General features: G+C 40.2%; 1 protein-coding gene across 3 annotated transcripts in view; it reads right to left on the reverse strand.

Moving 5' to 3' along the window:
* LOC113072650 (integrin alpha-X) overlaps positions 1-16,541 on the reverse strand; it is a 116,468-nt gene that overhangs the window by 16,133 nt on the left and 83,794 nt on the right. For all 3 annotated transcript variants that reach the window (XR_003280325.1, XM_026245628.1, XM_026245627.1), the window contains exon 22: positions 16,069-16,148. Coding sequence is in view for 2 of the 3 variants with exons in the window: in XM_026245628.1 (XP_026101413.1) it covers positions 16,069-16,148 (80 nt within the window). In the remaining variant the exon portion in view is untranslated. The remainder of the gene's footprint in view (positions 1-16,068; positions 16,149-16,541) is intronic.

A 16,541-nucleotide genomic window follows, 5' to 3' on the forward strand; every position in this document is an offset into this window, starting at 1 on the left:
ACAGAGATTAGGCTAAGCCTACATGTTTTTGTGGGGTAAAATAACTGAATCCACTGTATATGGCTTCTGCGTGTTCCTGCGCTCACTGATGTTGCGTCTTTATTCTCATTATAAACATGGTCAAAACTTTTCCACACCTCAGACTTTGCTTTAGTTGCTGGTGACACCAAAACCTATTCGCCAGAGGCAAGCCTCCATTGCACCTACTCAGCATTCCTTTCACATCTTTCTCGCGCTAATTGAAACACATCACATGACCGCTCATTTACCCCGCAAACCGGAGCACAAGCCCGAGCCAGGTGGGAGTATTACTGCCAATGTTTTACCACAAAAGCCGGTAGCTGTCAGCTGACAATGGTGGCTCCTTTTCATAACTCAGCATCTCCTGTAAGAGGATCGCTTTCGACGTCACTGGGTCTGTGATATCGAGGGGAGGGGCTCTGTGCTATGACGACAACTCCTCACTCTCAGTAGAGCTTGGGAAACTACGTCACTGCGCATTGCATTCTGGGTAGTCGCGGCCATTTTGAGGACACGCTTATCAGTAAAAGTGAAAGTGAAAGTGACATGACATACAGATCAAGTGTAAGATTACATATAAAGAAAAACTCAACATGGAAGCAAAGATGCGGTATTTAGAAAAAATCAAGACAATAAACGAACTCAATCTGCACGAACACAAAGAGTGGTCGGATGATCTTAAAGAGCTGCCGCTCGTAACCAATGTCTTTTCTTACCTTGTTTGTAGTGTCAGAGCGTACACCTCTGATCAGTTTAAAAATGATAAATCTCTCGAGTCTCACCTGCAATTTACAAATGGATGGGTGCAGAACCTACACATTTTCCGAGTTACACGGCCCCTTTACTTTTCAATATGCGTTATTGTAAACTGTACAAATTAACCTCAGTGTGTTATGATGCACAAATAAAGAGATACAGAATTTATCAATTTTGCCGTTTATTACTGTAACAGGTGGTATGCAATATGCATAACACTGATAATGCAGGAGATGTGGTTCATGCATAGGTAACATTTAATATAACGTTAAGTCTGTCAAATCGATTAATCACATCCAAAAAAAGTTGTTTACATAACGTACATTTCTGTATATATATATATATATATATATATATATATATATATATATATATATATATATATACACACACACACACACACACACACACACACACATATATATATATATATATATATATATATATATATATATAAATGCACATACATACGTGTGTATATATCAGACCAAAGGGACAATCCTTCTTTTCCTTCTTACTGCTGCTAACCAAGCTATGTGACGCCGCTATGTTAATTCAGAGACCTGAGATCAAGGTGCGGTTTTCCAGCGGAAAGCTGAAAAATCGCACTCCATTCAAATTATTTTTCCATGCTGGTCATGAGTACGAGTATGACAGTTAATTACACAACAAGGTTTTACCATTGTAACTTATTTTTTAGCTGTAGAGAGCAAACAAAACAGTCTATTATCAATACAATACAATACATACAGCAGCGTCCATGTCCTAAAGTCCCAGAATGCATTGCGTTGCTGACGTCATGTTCCCAGACTCTATAGAGCATCACAGTCCCACCCACAGCCCGAGAGAGCTCTGGTGCCGGAAGTAAATTTCCCATTCATTTCTCCCATTGACTTTCGGAAAAATCTGTATCTAAAGAGTTTTAGAGCTTGCGTGAGGATAACCAGCTACGGCTGAACTCATAAGCATATAACATATCATTTCGAGTGAAAAAATTAAGAGAAAATCCAAAAAAAGTCAAAGATACAAGACTGTGTACATATTGTAGATCATTCTGGTGAATGATCGTGTTTGCATACTGTATGGACACTATGAGTCACTGTACAGGAGGAAGTGCGTATGCGCATTAGTTCTCCCCACGCTGGGGGCATTCCCGCCTCGGAGTTGAAGTTGCTAGTTTAGCATGTTGCCTGTGGCCGTGTAAGTTGATTGTATGCAACAGTGGTTTATATAATAAACATACCTGGTTTGGATTTATGGACTCCTCACTCATTTCTACATGGTGTCAGAAGATGAAACGGATCTATCGCCTGTGAGTTACACGTGCTTTGTTTTATGTCTCGAGCGGAGAAAACTACTGACGTCGTTAAAGTTACTACTGAAGACGTAATGGCGGATTGATTTTGTAGACCAGACCCCCTCGTTTTCAATGGGAACCTCGCAGAGAATTGGCGGATTTTTGAACAAGAATATGAGATCTTCATAGCAGCGGCGCACTCTGACAAGCCTGCCAAAACAAAGGCATATATCCTCCTCAATCTCGCAGGAGCGGACGCCATCGAACGGGAGCGTTCATTTGTTTACGCAGCAGAGGTGAGGGCACCAGGTGAAGAGGGAGTCGTTATCGTTCCAGCTGAGTCTAGAGAAGACCCTGAGTGCCTGAAACGAAAATTTCGTGAGGTATGTAACCCTCAACATAATAAAACTATGGAGAGACACAAGTTTCATTCACGAAATCAAAAGCAAGGTGAAAATATTGAATCCTACATCAGCTGGGGGCATTCCCGCCTCGGAATTGAAGTTGCTAGTTTAGCATGTTGCCTGTGGCCGTGTAAGTTGATTGTATGCAACAGTGGTTTATATAATGAACATACCTGGTTTGGATTTATGGACTCCTCACTCATTTCTACACATATTTTCATTTCGAGTGCAGGAACTACTCATCCCATAAACCACCACGTCCCATTTAATTCGACTGAAGCCACAACCGCGAATGAGGAAACAAGCTTTTTGAGTCAGTTCCAATTCTGATGACGGCCGCTCGCGCAAACTTTTTCCTCCAGTGAATTTTATTTTATATAGTGAATGTAGTGAATTTACAATCGTGTAAATAAATAGTGTTTTATATAGGTATTGTGTATTGATTTTTATATTTATCATCGTGTATTTTATATATTGTGTATGTGTGTGAAAGTTGTTAACAATAACGTCAGCAACATGGTGCAGTGCTTTGTACCTGACTGAAATCACAGCTCGTCAACACATGTCGTTGGCCTTACACAAATGTTCAGTAAATGCACAAAAAGGTATGCCTAGGCTAAATATTGTTTTGTCAGTTGCATTATAAAATGCTGACTCATACCATGAAGGCTACAGTACCCTAGCTAAGTTAAGTTACCAACCTTCCTGCAAAACTCTCATGGCACCCAAGGAGATCATGATTGCACTGATAAGTCTACCGTGCAAAAATGCAACACAGGTTTTTATTTTATTTTGTATTAATGATCTTCAGTCTTCACGGAGCTTCATGGGGTTTAACCAGATGGTTACACAAGCTCCACCTACTGTCTAAGGCTCCACCAATCAGATGCAACACTGTGGAATTGTTCAGGATTTGGGGTAATGAAGTACTTAGCCAAGACATCGCGAATAAAAGGCATTTATATCAAAACAAGGTTAGTGCCCCATGATCATTTTACGTTTATATGAGCATATACTATCGCTTTGTACAGCCGTAGCTGGTTCTACCATGTATGGTTCCGTTTTTATGGCTTATACCCCAAATGTCAATGCAGAAATTGCATTGAATTTTTACTTCCGGGACCAGCTGTGGGCGGGACTGTGATGCTCTATAGGCGCGAATTTTCTGGTATTTTCTGTCTGGCTTTAGCAACGCCTACTGCACTTTCGGAATTCTTTATTTTCTTTTTTCTGCTTGTTTGTGAGTTTTGTTACATTTATATTTTTTAATTAAAGTTTAATTATTTTAAAATTAATATTGTACCTATTTGGTTAAAATTGATTCCCTATTTTCATTTTCGAAACTTTTTTTTGGTTGGTCCGATCGATTGTGCAGTCGATTTTCGAAAGAAAAGTGACAGCCCTATTGTCCACTGAACAACATTTCATGAAGCATGTTTAGTCCAACGAAGCAATAACGTTGTAATATGGATCATAATTCCTTTGTTTACGTTTCATTTCTTCAGCGACAGAACTGTTTGCGTCCGTTATGGAATAACTCACAGTCGGAAACTGCGTCTTGGTATTAAAAACACGGCATGGTTTTGCAGTGTACAGTGTCACAAACAGAATGTGGCGATCTACCGGAAAAAAAGAATGAACGAAAAATAGGCGGAAGATAGTTTATTTGAATTTGGCGCTCTCTCGTGACGTGATCTGACGCACCTGTCATCTGATGGAGGCAGAACTTACAGTGATCACCTTTTCCTTTTTAAACAGTTTTTATATATGTGTTTTATGTTGAATGTGAATGTATCTGCATGATTACCAAAATGTATTTAACATTGCTTCTGTATGCCAATATATGCATGTGTTTTCTTAGAATTGCTGTGTGGTTCAAAAGGGTGACACCTGGGGGGAAAACAGATGTCTGAGTATGACCTGAGGGGGTCACTGGGCCATATAGTGGGGGGACAATGTCTGAGGATGACCTGAGGGGGTCACCTAAGTCCTAAATGTGTGGGAAGGGATTCACAGAGAATGTGTTTTATGTTATCTATGGAAAATTTCAGCTGTTCAGTGTGTGTGCAACCTTGGAAGAGCAAAGGGATATAAGGTAGAGGACTGCCCTCTTCCTGGGTTGGTTTCACTCTGCAGGAACTCAGTGTTGCTGTATGACTGTCTGACCTTCTTTGCAAAAAATAAAAGCTTTCTTTTTAATTATACCTGAGAATGAGTCTGTCTCTTATGCTGATGACAGTTGATTTAAATTTTGCCACGACAGTGCAAATCAGCCCAAATCAGCTCGCTATTACTGTATGATCACGGCTAGAGTTGGGTCCGAGTCCACCTTTGTCGAGTACGAGTCAAGACCAAGTCCTTAAACATCAAGTCCGAGTCCAAAAGGGGCCGAGTTGGACTCAAGTCCGAGTTCTTAAAGGCAGAGTCCGAGTTGAGTCTGCCCGAGTCCAAAAGTAATTAAATGAAAAAAGATTATTAATTGGTATTGTAAATTTTTACACTCTATTAATATTTTAACCTTTCAACCCATTAAACCTATGACAATATAAAAATGTAATAAAAAATACCACTGATACATATTGTCATTGCCATTGAACATTTTTATTTTATGTCAACAGAACTAGTTTCCTGTCAAAAAAGGTTTCAAAGGTTTTATTGTATTACAAGTGCATGAAAATACAAAATAACCTGTTTTATTATTGTATCACACTATATTGTCCTCAAGTTAGCTGACATTTCAATTATATAATGCCTTTCCCCCACATTTGAGGTAAAGTGCAGCCAATATATATATATATATATATATATATATATATATATATATATATATATATATATATATATATATATATATATATTTTTTTTTTTTTTTTTTTTTTTGCATGTTTCTAATCTGTATATTGTAGATTATGTATAGGCCAAAGGGGTTTTCAGGGAAGTTGGACAATAATTAAGACTCTAAAGACTCTATTTAATAGGAATAAGGGATGATTTATGAAATATCTGTATTGTATTTATAGTTAATAGACACATTCACAAATTGAGTTTGTAGTAAACAGAACATGATCAAGAGTAGAGCAGCTGATGATACTGAACTGCAGCACGTGCCGGTTAGAGTGGTTCTCGTTCTCGAGTCAAGAACTGGTTGCATCGATTTTCGGATAGTACACTGAACCGAAAACCGTTTCTTTCGGAAGCGTCCGATTCGAGAACCGAGGAGCTGATGATACTGTGCATGCGTGATTCAGTGTGACGCCAACTGACTCATAGCGCGTCTGAACCGAACTGATTCTTTTGGTGATTGATTCTGAACTTATTCTTTGCTAATGTTATGAGCGCGGGTAAACCGGGGGCTTGAATGAAGGGCAATCTGGCGAAATGTAAATTCATTTAATAACAAATACATCGCAAAGAATTATGTATAGTAAGTGGATCATGGTTTCTGCGCTGATGACACCTAATTTATTTACTTTATATCTTCAAGACTTAAATCCTCGTATGCACATTATTGCTGTTACTGTATTTGGGTGCGTTCTTGCAAAAATTGTAGTTTAATTGTAAACTTTTTATGATTATGAGGTTTTCAACTGACTGAAGTTATGTGACGGCTGGTGAAAGGCCAGTCTGGAAACAATAGCGAGTTAATAGTTTTAATGAGAAGATATGGCGATGGTACATAAACAAACAATGACGATGAGACAGCGATACTCAGAGGGGATGGTGAAGCGGTGAGAAGTCCAGATGATGGTGGAGAGAAGGTGAGTAATCCGGATGCAGACGGCCTGAGGCAGCAGGAGAGATTGGCACAGGAACTGCGGGGAATAGAGCCGAAGGTAAGTGTCCGTGGCTGAGTGAACGTGCGAAGAGTGGATGAGGTTCTGGGGAAACACAGACATCCAAACCCAAAACAACACTGAAGCCAGACGGAGGGTAAACACATCGAACATAGAACAACGATCTCACAAACACAAGACGTGAGACAAGCCATTATATAGTAGATGAGAAATGAGTGGCAGCTGTTGCTGATACAATTAACGGAGACGCCCACAACTAATCAGTGCAGACGCGGAACACACAGAATTCACCACAAAGTGTAAACATCCCGAGATCAGTACCCCCCCCCCAAGAACTCCTCCTGGAATTCCCAGAAGGGCCTACCTGCTGATTGTATTCATCAATAAGGGAGTGATCCAATATGTCCCTAGCAGGTACCCAACTCCTCTCCTCCGGACCGTAACCTTCCCAGTCCACCAGATACTGGAATCCTCGTCCCCTCCGTCTCGAGTCCAGAATACGATTAACCGAATATGTCGGTTCCCCATCTACGAGACGCGGCGGCGGGGGAACCGGAGTAGGCGGATTAATACGTGCATAAAACACAGGTTTAATTTTGGACACATGAAAGGCGGGGTGTATCCTCTTGTACGCAGGAGGTAGTTTGAGGCGGACTGTCACCGGACTAATGATCTTGGTGATAGTGAACGGGCCGATAAATTTAGGAGCTAATTTATTAGAAACGGATCGCAAGGGAATGTTACTGGTAGAAAGCCACACTTTTTGACCCATGACGTAGACGGGAGGCTTTGACCGGTGGCGATCGGCTTTGGCCTTAGTGCGCTCCCTCACCCGGAGCAGAGTCTTACGGGCTCTGGTCCAGGTGCGGTGACACCTCTGGACAAACGCATGAGCGGAGGGGACGTGACTTCAGATTCCAGACTGGGAAACACTGGTGGCTGGTACCCTACACTATACTGAAACGGAGAGAGGCCCGTAGCTGACACTGGCAACGAATTGTGGGCGTACTCCACCATAGAGAGTTGTTGACTCCAGGAAGATGGATTCTTGGAGACCAAACATCTCAACGTCCTCTCTAAATCTTGGTTGGCTCGCTCAGATTGTCCGTTGCTTTGGGGATGATAACCCGACGACAAGCTAACTGACGCTCCTAATAATTTGCAAAACTCTTTCCAAAATTTGGATATAAACTGAGATCCCCTGTCTGAAACCACGTCTACCGGGAGGCCATGAAGCCGAAAGACGTGATCTAAAACAGTAACCGCTGTCTCCTTGGCTGTCGGTAATTTGGGCAAGGAAAGGAAATGTGCCGCCTTCGAGAACCGGTCCACTACGGTCAAAACGACCGTCATGCCATTAGAGGGTGGGAGGGCGGTAACAAAATCTAGAGCGATATGGGACCAGGGTCTCGAAGGGACAGACAGCGGTTGAAGAAGCCCATCAGGAGGTCGGTTAGATGACTTACCACTGGCGCAAACTGAACAAGCCAAAACTTTTGAATTGAGTCTTTTGGCAGTTCTGATGTATTCTAAATTCTTGTGATCGGTCCAAACAATAAAGGGAACCCCTGAACCCTCTAACCAGTGGCGCCACTCCTTGCCAATGTCATAATTACGTTCGGCAGGAGATAATCGATGTGAAAAAAACGCGCAAGGGTGTACTTTATCGTCTGAAGCAGCACGTTGGGACAACACTGCTCCTACCCCCACCTCTGATGCGTTGACCTCCACCACGAACTGCCGTGTGCGATCAGGGGCCACAAGGATGGGAGCCAAAACGAAGGGTTCTTGAGGTTAGTGAACGCAGCCTCAGCTGCGTAAGACCACCTGAACGGAGTACTGGGAGAGGTCAAGGCTGTTAGAGGTGAGGCTAGTTGGCTGAAATTACGAATGAAACGACGATAGAAATTGGCGAACCCCAGAAACTGCTGTAGGGCCTTACGGGAATCTGGAGATGGCCAATCTATCACAGCCTTAACTTTGTCAGGGTCCATTCGTATTCCCTCAGACGAAACGATATACCCTAGGAAGGGGACCGACTGTGCATGGAATACGCACTTCTCCGCCTTGACAAAATGCCCATTCTCTAGTAACCTCTGGAGCACTCGTCTGACGTGTTGAACATGTTCCTGGAGAGATTAAGAAAAAATCAGTATGTCATCCAGGTAAACATATATAAACTGATCTACCATATCTCTCAACACGTCATTCACGAGTGCTTGGAAAACCCCGGGCGAGTTGGAGAGCCCGAACGGCATCACCAAATATTCAAAGTGCCCTCTAGGGGTGTTAAAGGCAGTTTTCCATTCATCCCCCTTCCTGATGCGGACCAAATGATAAGCATTACATAAATGCAATTTTGTGAATACAGATGCTCCCTGCAACCTCTCAAAAGCTGAAGACATGAGTGGTAAAGGATAAGTGTTCTTAATCGTAATGTTATTCAACTCTCGGTAATCAATACAAGGTCGCAGCGAGCCATCCTTCTTACCCACAAAAAAGAACCCCGCCCCCGCTGGAGAAGAGGAAGGACGGATGAACCCAGAGGCTAAGGAATAAGAAATGTATATCTCCATGGCCTCCCTCTCAGGAATAGAAAGAGAGTATAACTTGCCTTTAGGCGGAGAATTACCTGACACTAAGTCTATGGCACAGTCGTAGGGACGAGAAGCAGCCCGGGACTTACTGAACACTTCCTTCAGGTCCAGATACTCAACGGGCACGTTTGGCAAAACCATGGTCTTCCTTCTGAAAAACAGAAACAGGAACAACAGGACAAGCAGAAACCAGACAAGACTCATGACAACTTTCACTCCACAATGTGACAGTGTTAGAACCCCATTCCACTCGTGGATTATGTTTGAACAACCAGGGGTGACCTAAAACAATGGGAGCAACAGGGGAGTCCATGAAGAAAAATGATATGGTTTCTTGATGGTTTCCAGATGTGATCAGTGTGATGGGTTCTGTATGGTGTGTGACGTGAGTCAGTTCCTGGCCATTGAGTGCGGTGACATGGATGGGGAGAGACACAGGAAGGACAGGAATGTTCAGGTGATGTGCAAGTGAAGAATCAATGAAATTACCTTCGGCTCGGAGTCCAGAAGGGCTTGACATTTATGATGTTGATTCTTCCACCGCAGTCTCACCGGAAGGAGGGTCGATGATGTTGGTGAGGACTTCTCAGTGGAGATCCCACCCGATAGTAGCCTCAGATTTACTATCGGGCTGACTCTTTTATCGGGCAAGAGTAGGTGTTATGGTCAGAGCCTCCGCAGTATAGACATAGTCCTTGGGATCTCCGCCGTTCCCTCTCCCTCCGGGACAGCCGAGCTCTACCCACCTGCATGGGCTCGTGATCGTCGACAGAACCGACCGTGTTCTCTTGACTCAAGCGCCCCCTACCAGGAGAGAAGGGAGGCCTGGAAGGACTATGTTGGCGGCCCAGACGATTAAACCTGGCCTCCACCTGCAACGGCAGGTCAATGAGTTCGTTGAGAGTAGGGGGAAGATCGAGGAGGTAGATCTCCTGCTGAACACAGTCGGATAACCCATGCAGGAATCTATCCCACTGCACCGCCTCGTTACACTGGCACGCTGCCGCCAGGGTACGGAACTCGATGGAGTATTCGGTTACAGATGAAGATCCTTACTGGAGTTCCGAGAGGCGATGGGTGGCCTCCCTGCCGGTCGCGGCCCAGTCGAAGACTCTCTTCATTTCGTCCGATAGGAGGTGGAACGAGGCACAACACGGGTGTTGATTTTCCCACACCGCCGTTCCCCATAAGGCAGCCTTGCCAGAGAGAAGTGTGAGCGTGAACGCTACTTTGGATTCCTCCGTAGCGAAAGTGCGGGGCTGTAGAGCGAAATGCATCGAGCATTTGTTAAGAAATGTTCTACAAATGGTTTGCTCACCCGCATAGTTCTCCGGCGCCGGAAGTCGCGGCTCTGGCCGGAAGTGGTCCTGGGGAATCCCCGGGGTAACGGACGGCGCAGGCGGTGCGATGGGCGCAGTGGGAGACGTGAGCTGATGGATCTGCTGGGTGAGCTCGGACACCTGTGCCACCAGCGCTTGGACAGCGCGTCCAGTGTTCAAGATACTCTCCTGCTGCTGATCCATTCTTTTGACACTGTGGTGCATGAAGTCGGTGAGGGTATTGGTGCTCGCTGCTTCCATGTTGGTGAGATCGTTCTGTGACAGCTGGTGAAAGGACAGTCTGGAAACAATAGCGAGTTTATAGTTTTAATGAGAAGATATGGCGATGGTACATAAACAAACAATGACGATGAGACAGCAATACTCCGAGGGGATGGTGAAGCGGTGAGAAGTCCAGATGATGGTGGAGAGAAGGTGAGTAATCCGGATGCAGACGGCATGAGGCAGCAGGAGAGAGTGGCACAGGAACTGCGGGGAATAGAGCCGAAGGTAAGTGTCCGTGACTGAGTGAACGTGTGAAGAGTGGATGAGGTTCTGGGGAAACACAGACATCCAAATGCAAAACAACACCGAAGACAGATGGAGGGTAAACACATCGAACATAGAACAACGATCTCACAAACACAAGACGTGAGACAAGCCATTATATAGTGGATGAGAAATGAGTGGCCGCTGTTGCTGATACAATTAACGGAGACGCCCACAACTAATCAGTGCAGACGCGGAACACACAGAATTCACCACAAAGTGTAAACATCCCGAGATCACGGTTTACCAACCGTGACAAGTTATGATTACTGACTTTATATATTTGAATGTTTGATAGACATGACGCCATTACGTCATCACCAATGACGTCATTACTTCGAGCGTAAAAGAACTGGTGGACCGTTTTTTTTTATTTTAGTTTTTTTTTTACCGGTTTATTAAATCAAATCTAGGCTGACTGTACTCTGAATATTTTCCAAAATGTTCAGTTCCATGTCAAGTCCGAGTACAAATTCACCCGAGTGCGTGACAAGTCCGAGTTCATTCAAAATTGGACTCGAGTCCGGACTCGAGTCCGATTCCAAGTTCGAGTACCCCAACCCTTCTTATTATTCTTATTTTTCTTATTCAAATTATTCTTATTGTATTTTTCTAGGGCTCAAATAAATCACTTATATGATGTCTAAGTTTCTGTCTAGTGTTTTATAATTGATAATACTGACTAAATAGTTTGTAGAAGCCTTCAATACTATTGGGAAATATATTTTCTTATATTTGGGGGGTGGGGGGTGTAGACATAGTCTCATAAAAATATTTGCAGGAGTCTAATGTTTCATGATATTTTATTCAGATTTGAAATAGAAACTCATGAGACATGTGGCTTTCAACCCATTACTTTTCTAGATTGCTCCAGGACTCATTTCATGTATTTTTATATAAAAAAAAAAATAAATAAAATAAAATAAGAGTGGTAAAAAAATTCAAGGCACTTCAGTGTCTATAACTTTTCATATTTTTGAGCATTATCAAATCTGTTTGATAAAAAGTAAAGCCCAAGGATACCACAATTATAACACACTGAAGTAGGAAACTATTACAATTATAAGTTTGGTAGAGCACTTTCATCTGTGAGTCCCATAATGGGGGGTCTGGCAATCAGGTTAATCGTACCAAGTTTCTTGTTAATAAATTTCATATCTTGGCATTATTGATCTGTACAGTATCTTACTATCTTACTGATATCAATTCTTACAATTAATCCAGAACGCGGCAGCAAGATTAATTTTCAATGAGTCAAAAATAATACACGTCACACCTCTGTTTATCAATTTGCACTGGCTTCCAATAGCTGCTCGCATAAAATTCAGTGCATTGATGTTTGCCTACAAAACTTCCACTGACTCTGCACCCATTTGCCAAAATTTGTTACTTCGGACTTATGTGCCCTCTAGAAGCTTGCATTCTGCAAGTAAAAGTCGCTTGATTGTGCCATCCCAAAGAAGCACAAAGTCACTTTTACAGACTTTTAAAATTAAATGTTCCCTCCTCAACTCAATCCGAGCAGCTGAGTCCTTAGCCATCTTCAAAAATTAAAAAACCCATCTCTTCCATCTTTATTTGAACCTCTAACTTTAACACTCACTATTCTAATTCTATTCTTAAAAAAAATCTTACTACCTTTCTAATCTTTTTGTATTCTATTTTCTTTTCATTTATTGTGAAATATTATTACAACTTAAAATAATAGTTTTCTATTTGAATATAATTTTAAAAATAGTTTATTCCTGTGATGCAAAGCTGAATTTTCAGCATCATTACTCCAGCCTTCATTGTCACTAAATTGATCATTTAGAAATCATTCTAAAAATCTAGAAAAATTATAATAATATACATTCTAATAATATCACTTTACTATCACTTTTTAGCAATTTAACACATCCTTGTGTCATGATTCTGCCCTCGTGTCCTTGATTTTTCCCTAGTCTTGAGGCAGGATCATGACAGACCCGTGACTTGTCTTTGGGCCATGTGCTTGTGTTGTCTCGTTCCCTTGCCCCGCCCCCCTTGTTATCCTAGTCTTGTCGTGATTGTCCTATCTGTGCCACCTGTCGTGTCTTAATTAGTTCCCCTATTTAGATCTCCTAGTGTGCTCTGTCTTTCGTCGGTTCATTGTTCCACATTTGTGATTGTTCCTACATGTGATTGTTTACCAGATCATGCACTCAAAAAAATGACTCTTTGGCTGAACATGATTCTATCATGGACAGTGGTTCCACATGTTTGTACCATGTTATTTGGACATGAATAAATCAAGTTATAAGGACTTGTCTACCTTTAGTTGAGTTTACTCAGTTTGCTTTAGTTCATCCTACATGAAATATCTGAGTAGAGATAATATGTTTACATCATGTAGAACCACTGTCCATGCAAGTTTAGCCAAAGTGTTATAAAAACTAGAGGTGGGCAGATCGATACTAATATCGATAATATCGATACCAACGTTGGTATCGGTATTGATCGATACCAACGGGAAAATATCGATACTTAAGTTTCAGTTTCTCTCGTTTTGCGACCTGGCCGTGTTTGCCAAAATGCTGCTGCTGTCACAGAGCAGAGCAAGCTCTCGAGTGCTGCTCGTGCTCGACACTGCTCTCCGCCCCCTCTCCTGTGTTGTACCGTCACGTGACTCACCACTAGCGCTACCACCAGCAGTCAGGCGCGCGCACCGCTCAGCCGCGCATTTCTAACAGCAGTCAGTCAGAGGCGGAGAGAAAGAGGAGCGTTGTATGGCTGTATTTTCAGGCCGATCTACCCTTTTTGTGTTAGCTGTGAAAGGGATACTAGTTTCTATATTTAAACTTCACCAAAATGTGCACCAGACTTAATTATTTTTTATTATTTTATCAATAGCTGATTCTCCAAGAGCAGTGGATATTACAAGGCGCCTATCAGAAATGATTGTGAAGGACCTGCAGCCTCTTTCCATAGTGGAAGATGTCGGCTTCAGGAATTTTGTATAAGGAGAATTTGTTTTGCATTGTGAAGTAAAACTTTGTGACTTTAAGAAAAAAATCCTGAAAAGAAGTGCACTAAAGAGGATAATTTTTTTTTTTATTAACATGCTACTTGAAAAGAGAAATTGTTTTTACATTTTTTATATTTGTGAAGTAATCATTTTGTAACTTTGTTTATTTAAATAAATCAGAAGTAACCAAAAGTTGTTTCTGAACAAAAGCTTTTGTAGTACTGAGTAATAACCCAAAATGCAAATCACAAAAACAAATTAAAAGTCATGATAATTCATTTAGATTTAGGTTGAAGACGCATCCACCTTAATTATTAAAAAGTATCGGTATTGGTATCGGTATCGGCGATACTGGCCCTGTATTTACTTGGTATCGGATCGATACCAAATCTAGCGGTATCGCACACCTCTAATAAAAACATTAGCAAGTAAGATATAACTTTTCTTTACACATGATGTTAATTGTTTGCAGTTTAAGGATGTTACTATGTGTACATCATACACTAGCACTCTCATTAAAGTTGCTTTTTTTAAAATTAAGTATCTTAGGCGTTCTTTCAACCAGGTCCTCAACCCAACCACAAGCTCCACACTTCACCACAATGGTAACTCGCACAAAATACACCAATATAAAGTCTTTTAAAATGCCCACATAATAGAGCATTATACATGAAAAAGTCTCCTTATTATCACATTTTATTAAAAACTGCATAAAATAACACTTTATTTCAACATTTTCTCTCCCCATATCCAGTCCTGTGCAAAGCATGATGGGAAGTGTAAAACTTATTTTGAGGGACTTGATTGAAACATGTTCTTTCAAAATGAAAACTTTATGTTAAACCAACGAGAGACAGGTTTAAGTCAGTTTAACATGACACAATCATGTTGAAATGAAAAATAGCCAAAATGGCATTAATTCAACATGAATTGTTCAGGTAAAGTGAACAAAACTAAAAATTCATTTTTTTGAGTGCATGAGTGTCTCTATATGTTCCTGAATCCTTGAAGTCTTTGTATAACCATGAGTGTTTGTTTGTAGTTAGTGTTTAAGAGTTTGTTTATCATGTCGATCCCGTCCTGTTAAGTTGTTTAGTTTCTGCCCTAGCTATTGTTTTCCCCCTCGTGGGTTTTGTTTTCCCTTTTGTGTAAATAAACCCTCTGTGTAACCTGATTCCTGTCTGCACTTGAGTTCCTCCCTTGCCAAACCCTGACACCTTGCTGAATAAAAGTATTGATTTTATTTAAAAAAAAAGAAAGAAAAAAAATTACTGACCCCAAATTAGTGACCAGTAGTGTACGTTGTTATTACAAAATATTTATATTAAAAAAAAATAGCTTTTGTTTTTCTTTTATTTTTAAAGTGATAATGATCCTAAAAATTCAGCTTTGCATCACAGAAATAAATGATAATTTAAAGTATAATAAATTTAAAAACAATTATTTTCAATTGTAATTATACATCACAATATTAAATTTTTTCCTGTATTTTTGATCAAATAAATGCAGGCTTGATGAGCAGAAGAAGCTTCTTTCAAAAACATTAAAAATAGTAATGTTTCCAAACTTTTGATCTGTACTGTAATCATATATATATGTGTGTATGTGTGTAAAGACCTCTAACACTACCTTGCTCTATTCTTTTTTTATTCTGTTTTCTTTTTATTTATTATATTATTTAAAAGCCCATGCTACATGTACTGTGTTAACCTAACTGAGACTTGTTATAGCACTTATATATCATTGCTCTTTTTGTTGTTTTTGATTGCTTCCACTGTCCTCATTTATAAGTCGCTTTGGATAAAAGCATCTGCTAAATAAATAAATGTAAATGTAAATGTAAATCATATGTGCCATATTACACATTCATCTGATCAGATATCGGATCTTATGGCTGTTTAAGAAATAAAAATTATTATTATTATTATTATTATTATTATTATCATTAGTTGTTGTTTTTTGTAGGAAAATATTTGTAAATTATATATTCATTATAAAAATATTTGTTTATTATATATTTTTCAATTTTTTTGTCTGTCTGCTTTGAGTAAAGTAATAAGCTAACAATGGCAAGATGTGAGACTTATAATACATTATAACTATGGAAAAAGTACTTTGTAATTTAAGTGGATGCATTGTGTTCATTGTGTATTATAAATCATCATAATCTTAAAAGGTATAAACACAAATAATAAATAGTATAATGCAGTAAAACTGTATAATGTATTATAAATACAGGCTTCATAGAAAGTTTTATCTATTTTCTTTTTAAATTAAATTCCTATTGTGCAGAAACACTGCATTTAATCTTCAGAGTTTCACCCATTAGAATCTGTCTTTCTGACCTCGTGACTGATGCATTGACAATCAGGCGCTCATTCACAGCAGAGGATGTAAACATCATGAATGACATCTTTAGTGTGGTCTTAGAAAAAAACAAACAAACAAAAAAAAGACAGGCAATAAGCTATTTATAGCACAATTTATGGATATTTGCATGTAAGCTGCACCTTAACTAAATATTGTAATATTGAATAATACTGAATCATTATTTTGTGTGAAAATTGAAAATTAGTTTGTCACTGGGGCAGTACCCTCAAAGCGTATCTTATATATAAAAAAAAGAGAGTGCAAATGACAGATTTTCAGAATTTCATCTTTGGATGAACTATCCTTTTAGGGTACATATTACTAAGATACCGTTTACCTTTTACAAGTAGGTAAAGTACAATATTGTCCCTATAATAGTACTGCCCTAGTGACAGGCTGTTGTACCCCGTAGTTACAATTTTTGTAATTCTTTTTCTGAGAGTTGAGT

The sequence above is a fragment of the Carassius auratus genome, unplaced genomic scaffold, assembly GCF_003368295.1.
Source record: "Carassius auratus strain Wakin unplaced genomic scaffold, ASM336829v1 scaf_tig00009729, whole genome shotgun sequence".
Classification (NCBI taxonomy): domain Eukaryota; kingdom Metazoa; phylum Chordata; class Actinopteri; order Cypriniformes; family Cyprinidae; genus Carassius; species Carassius auratus.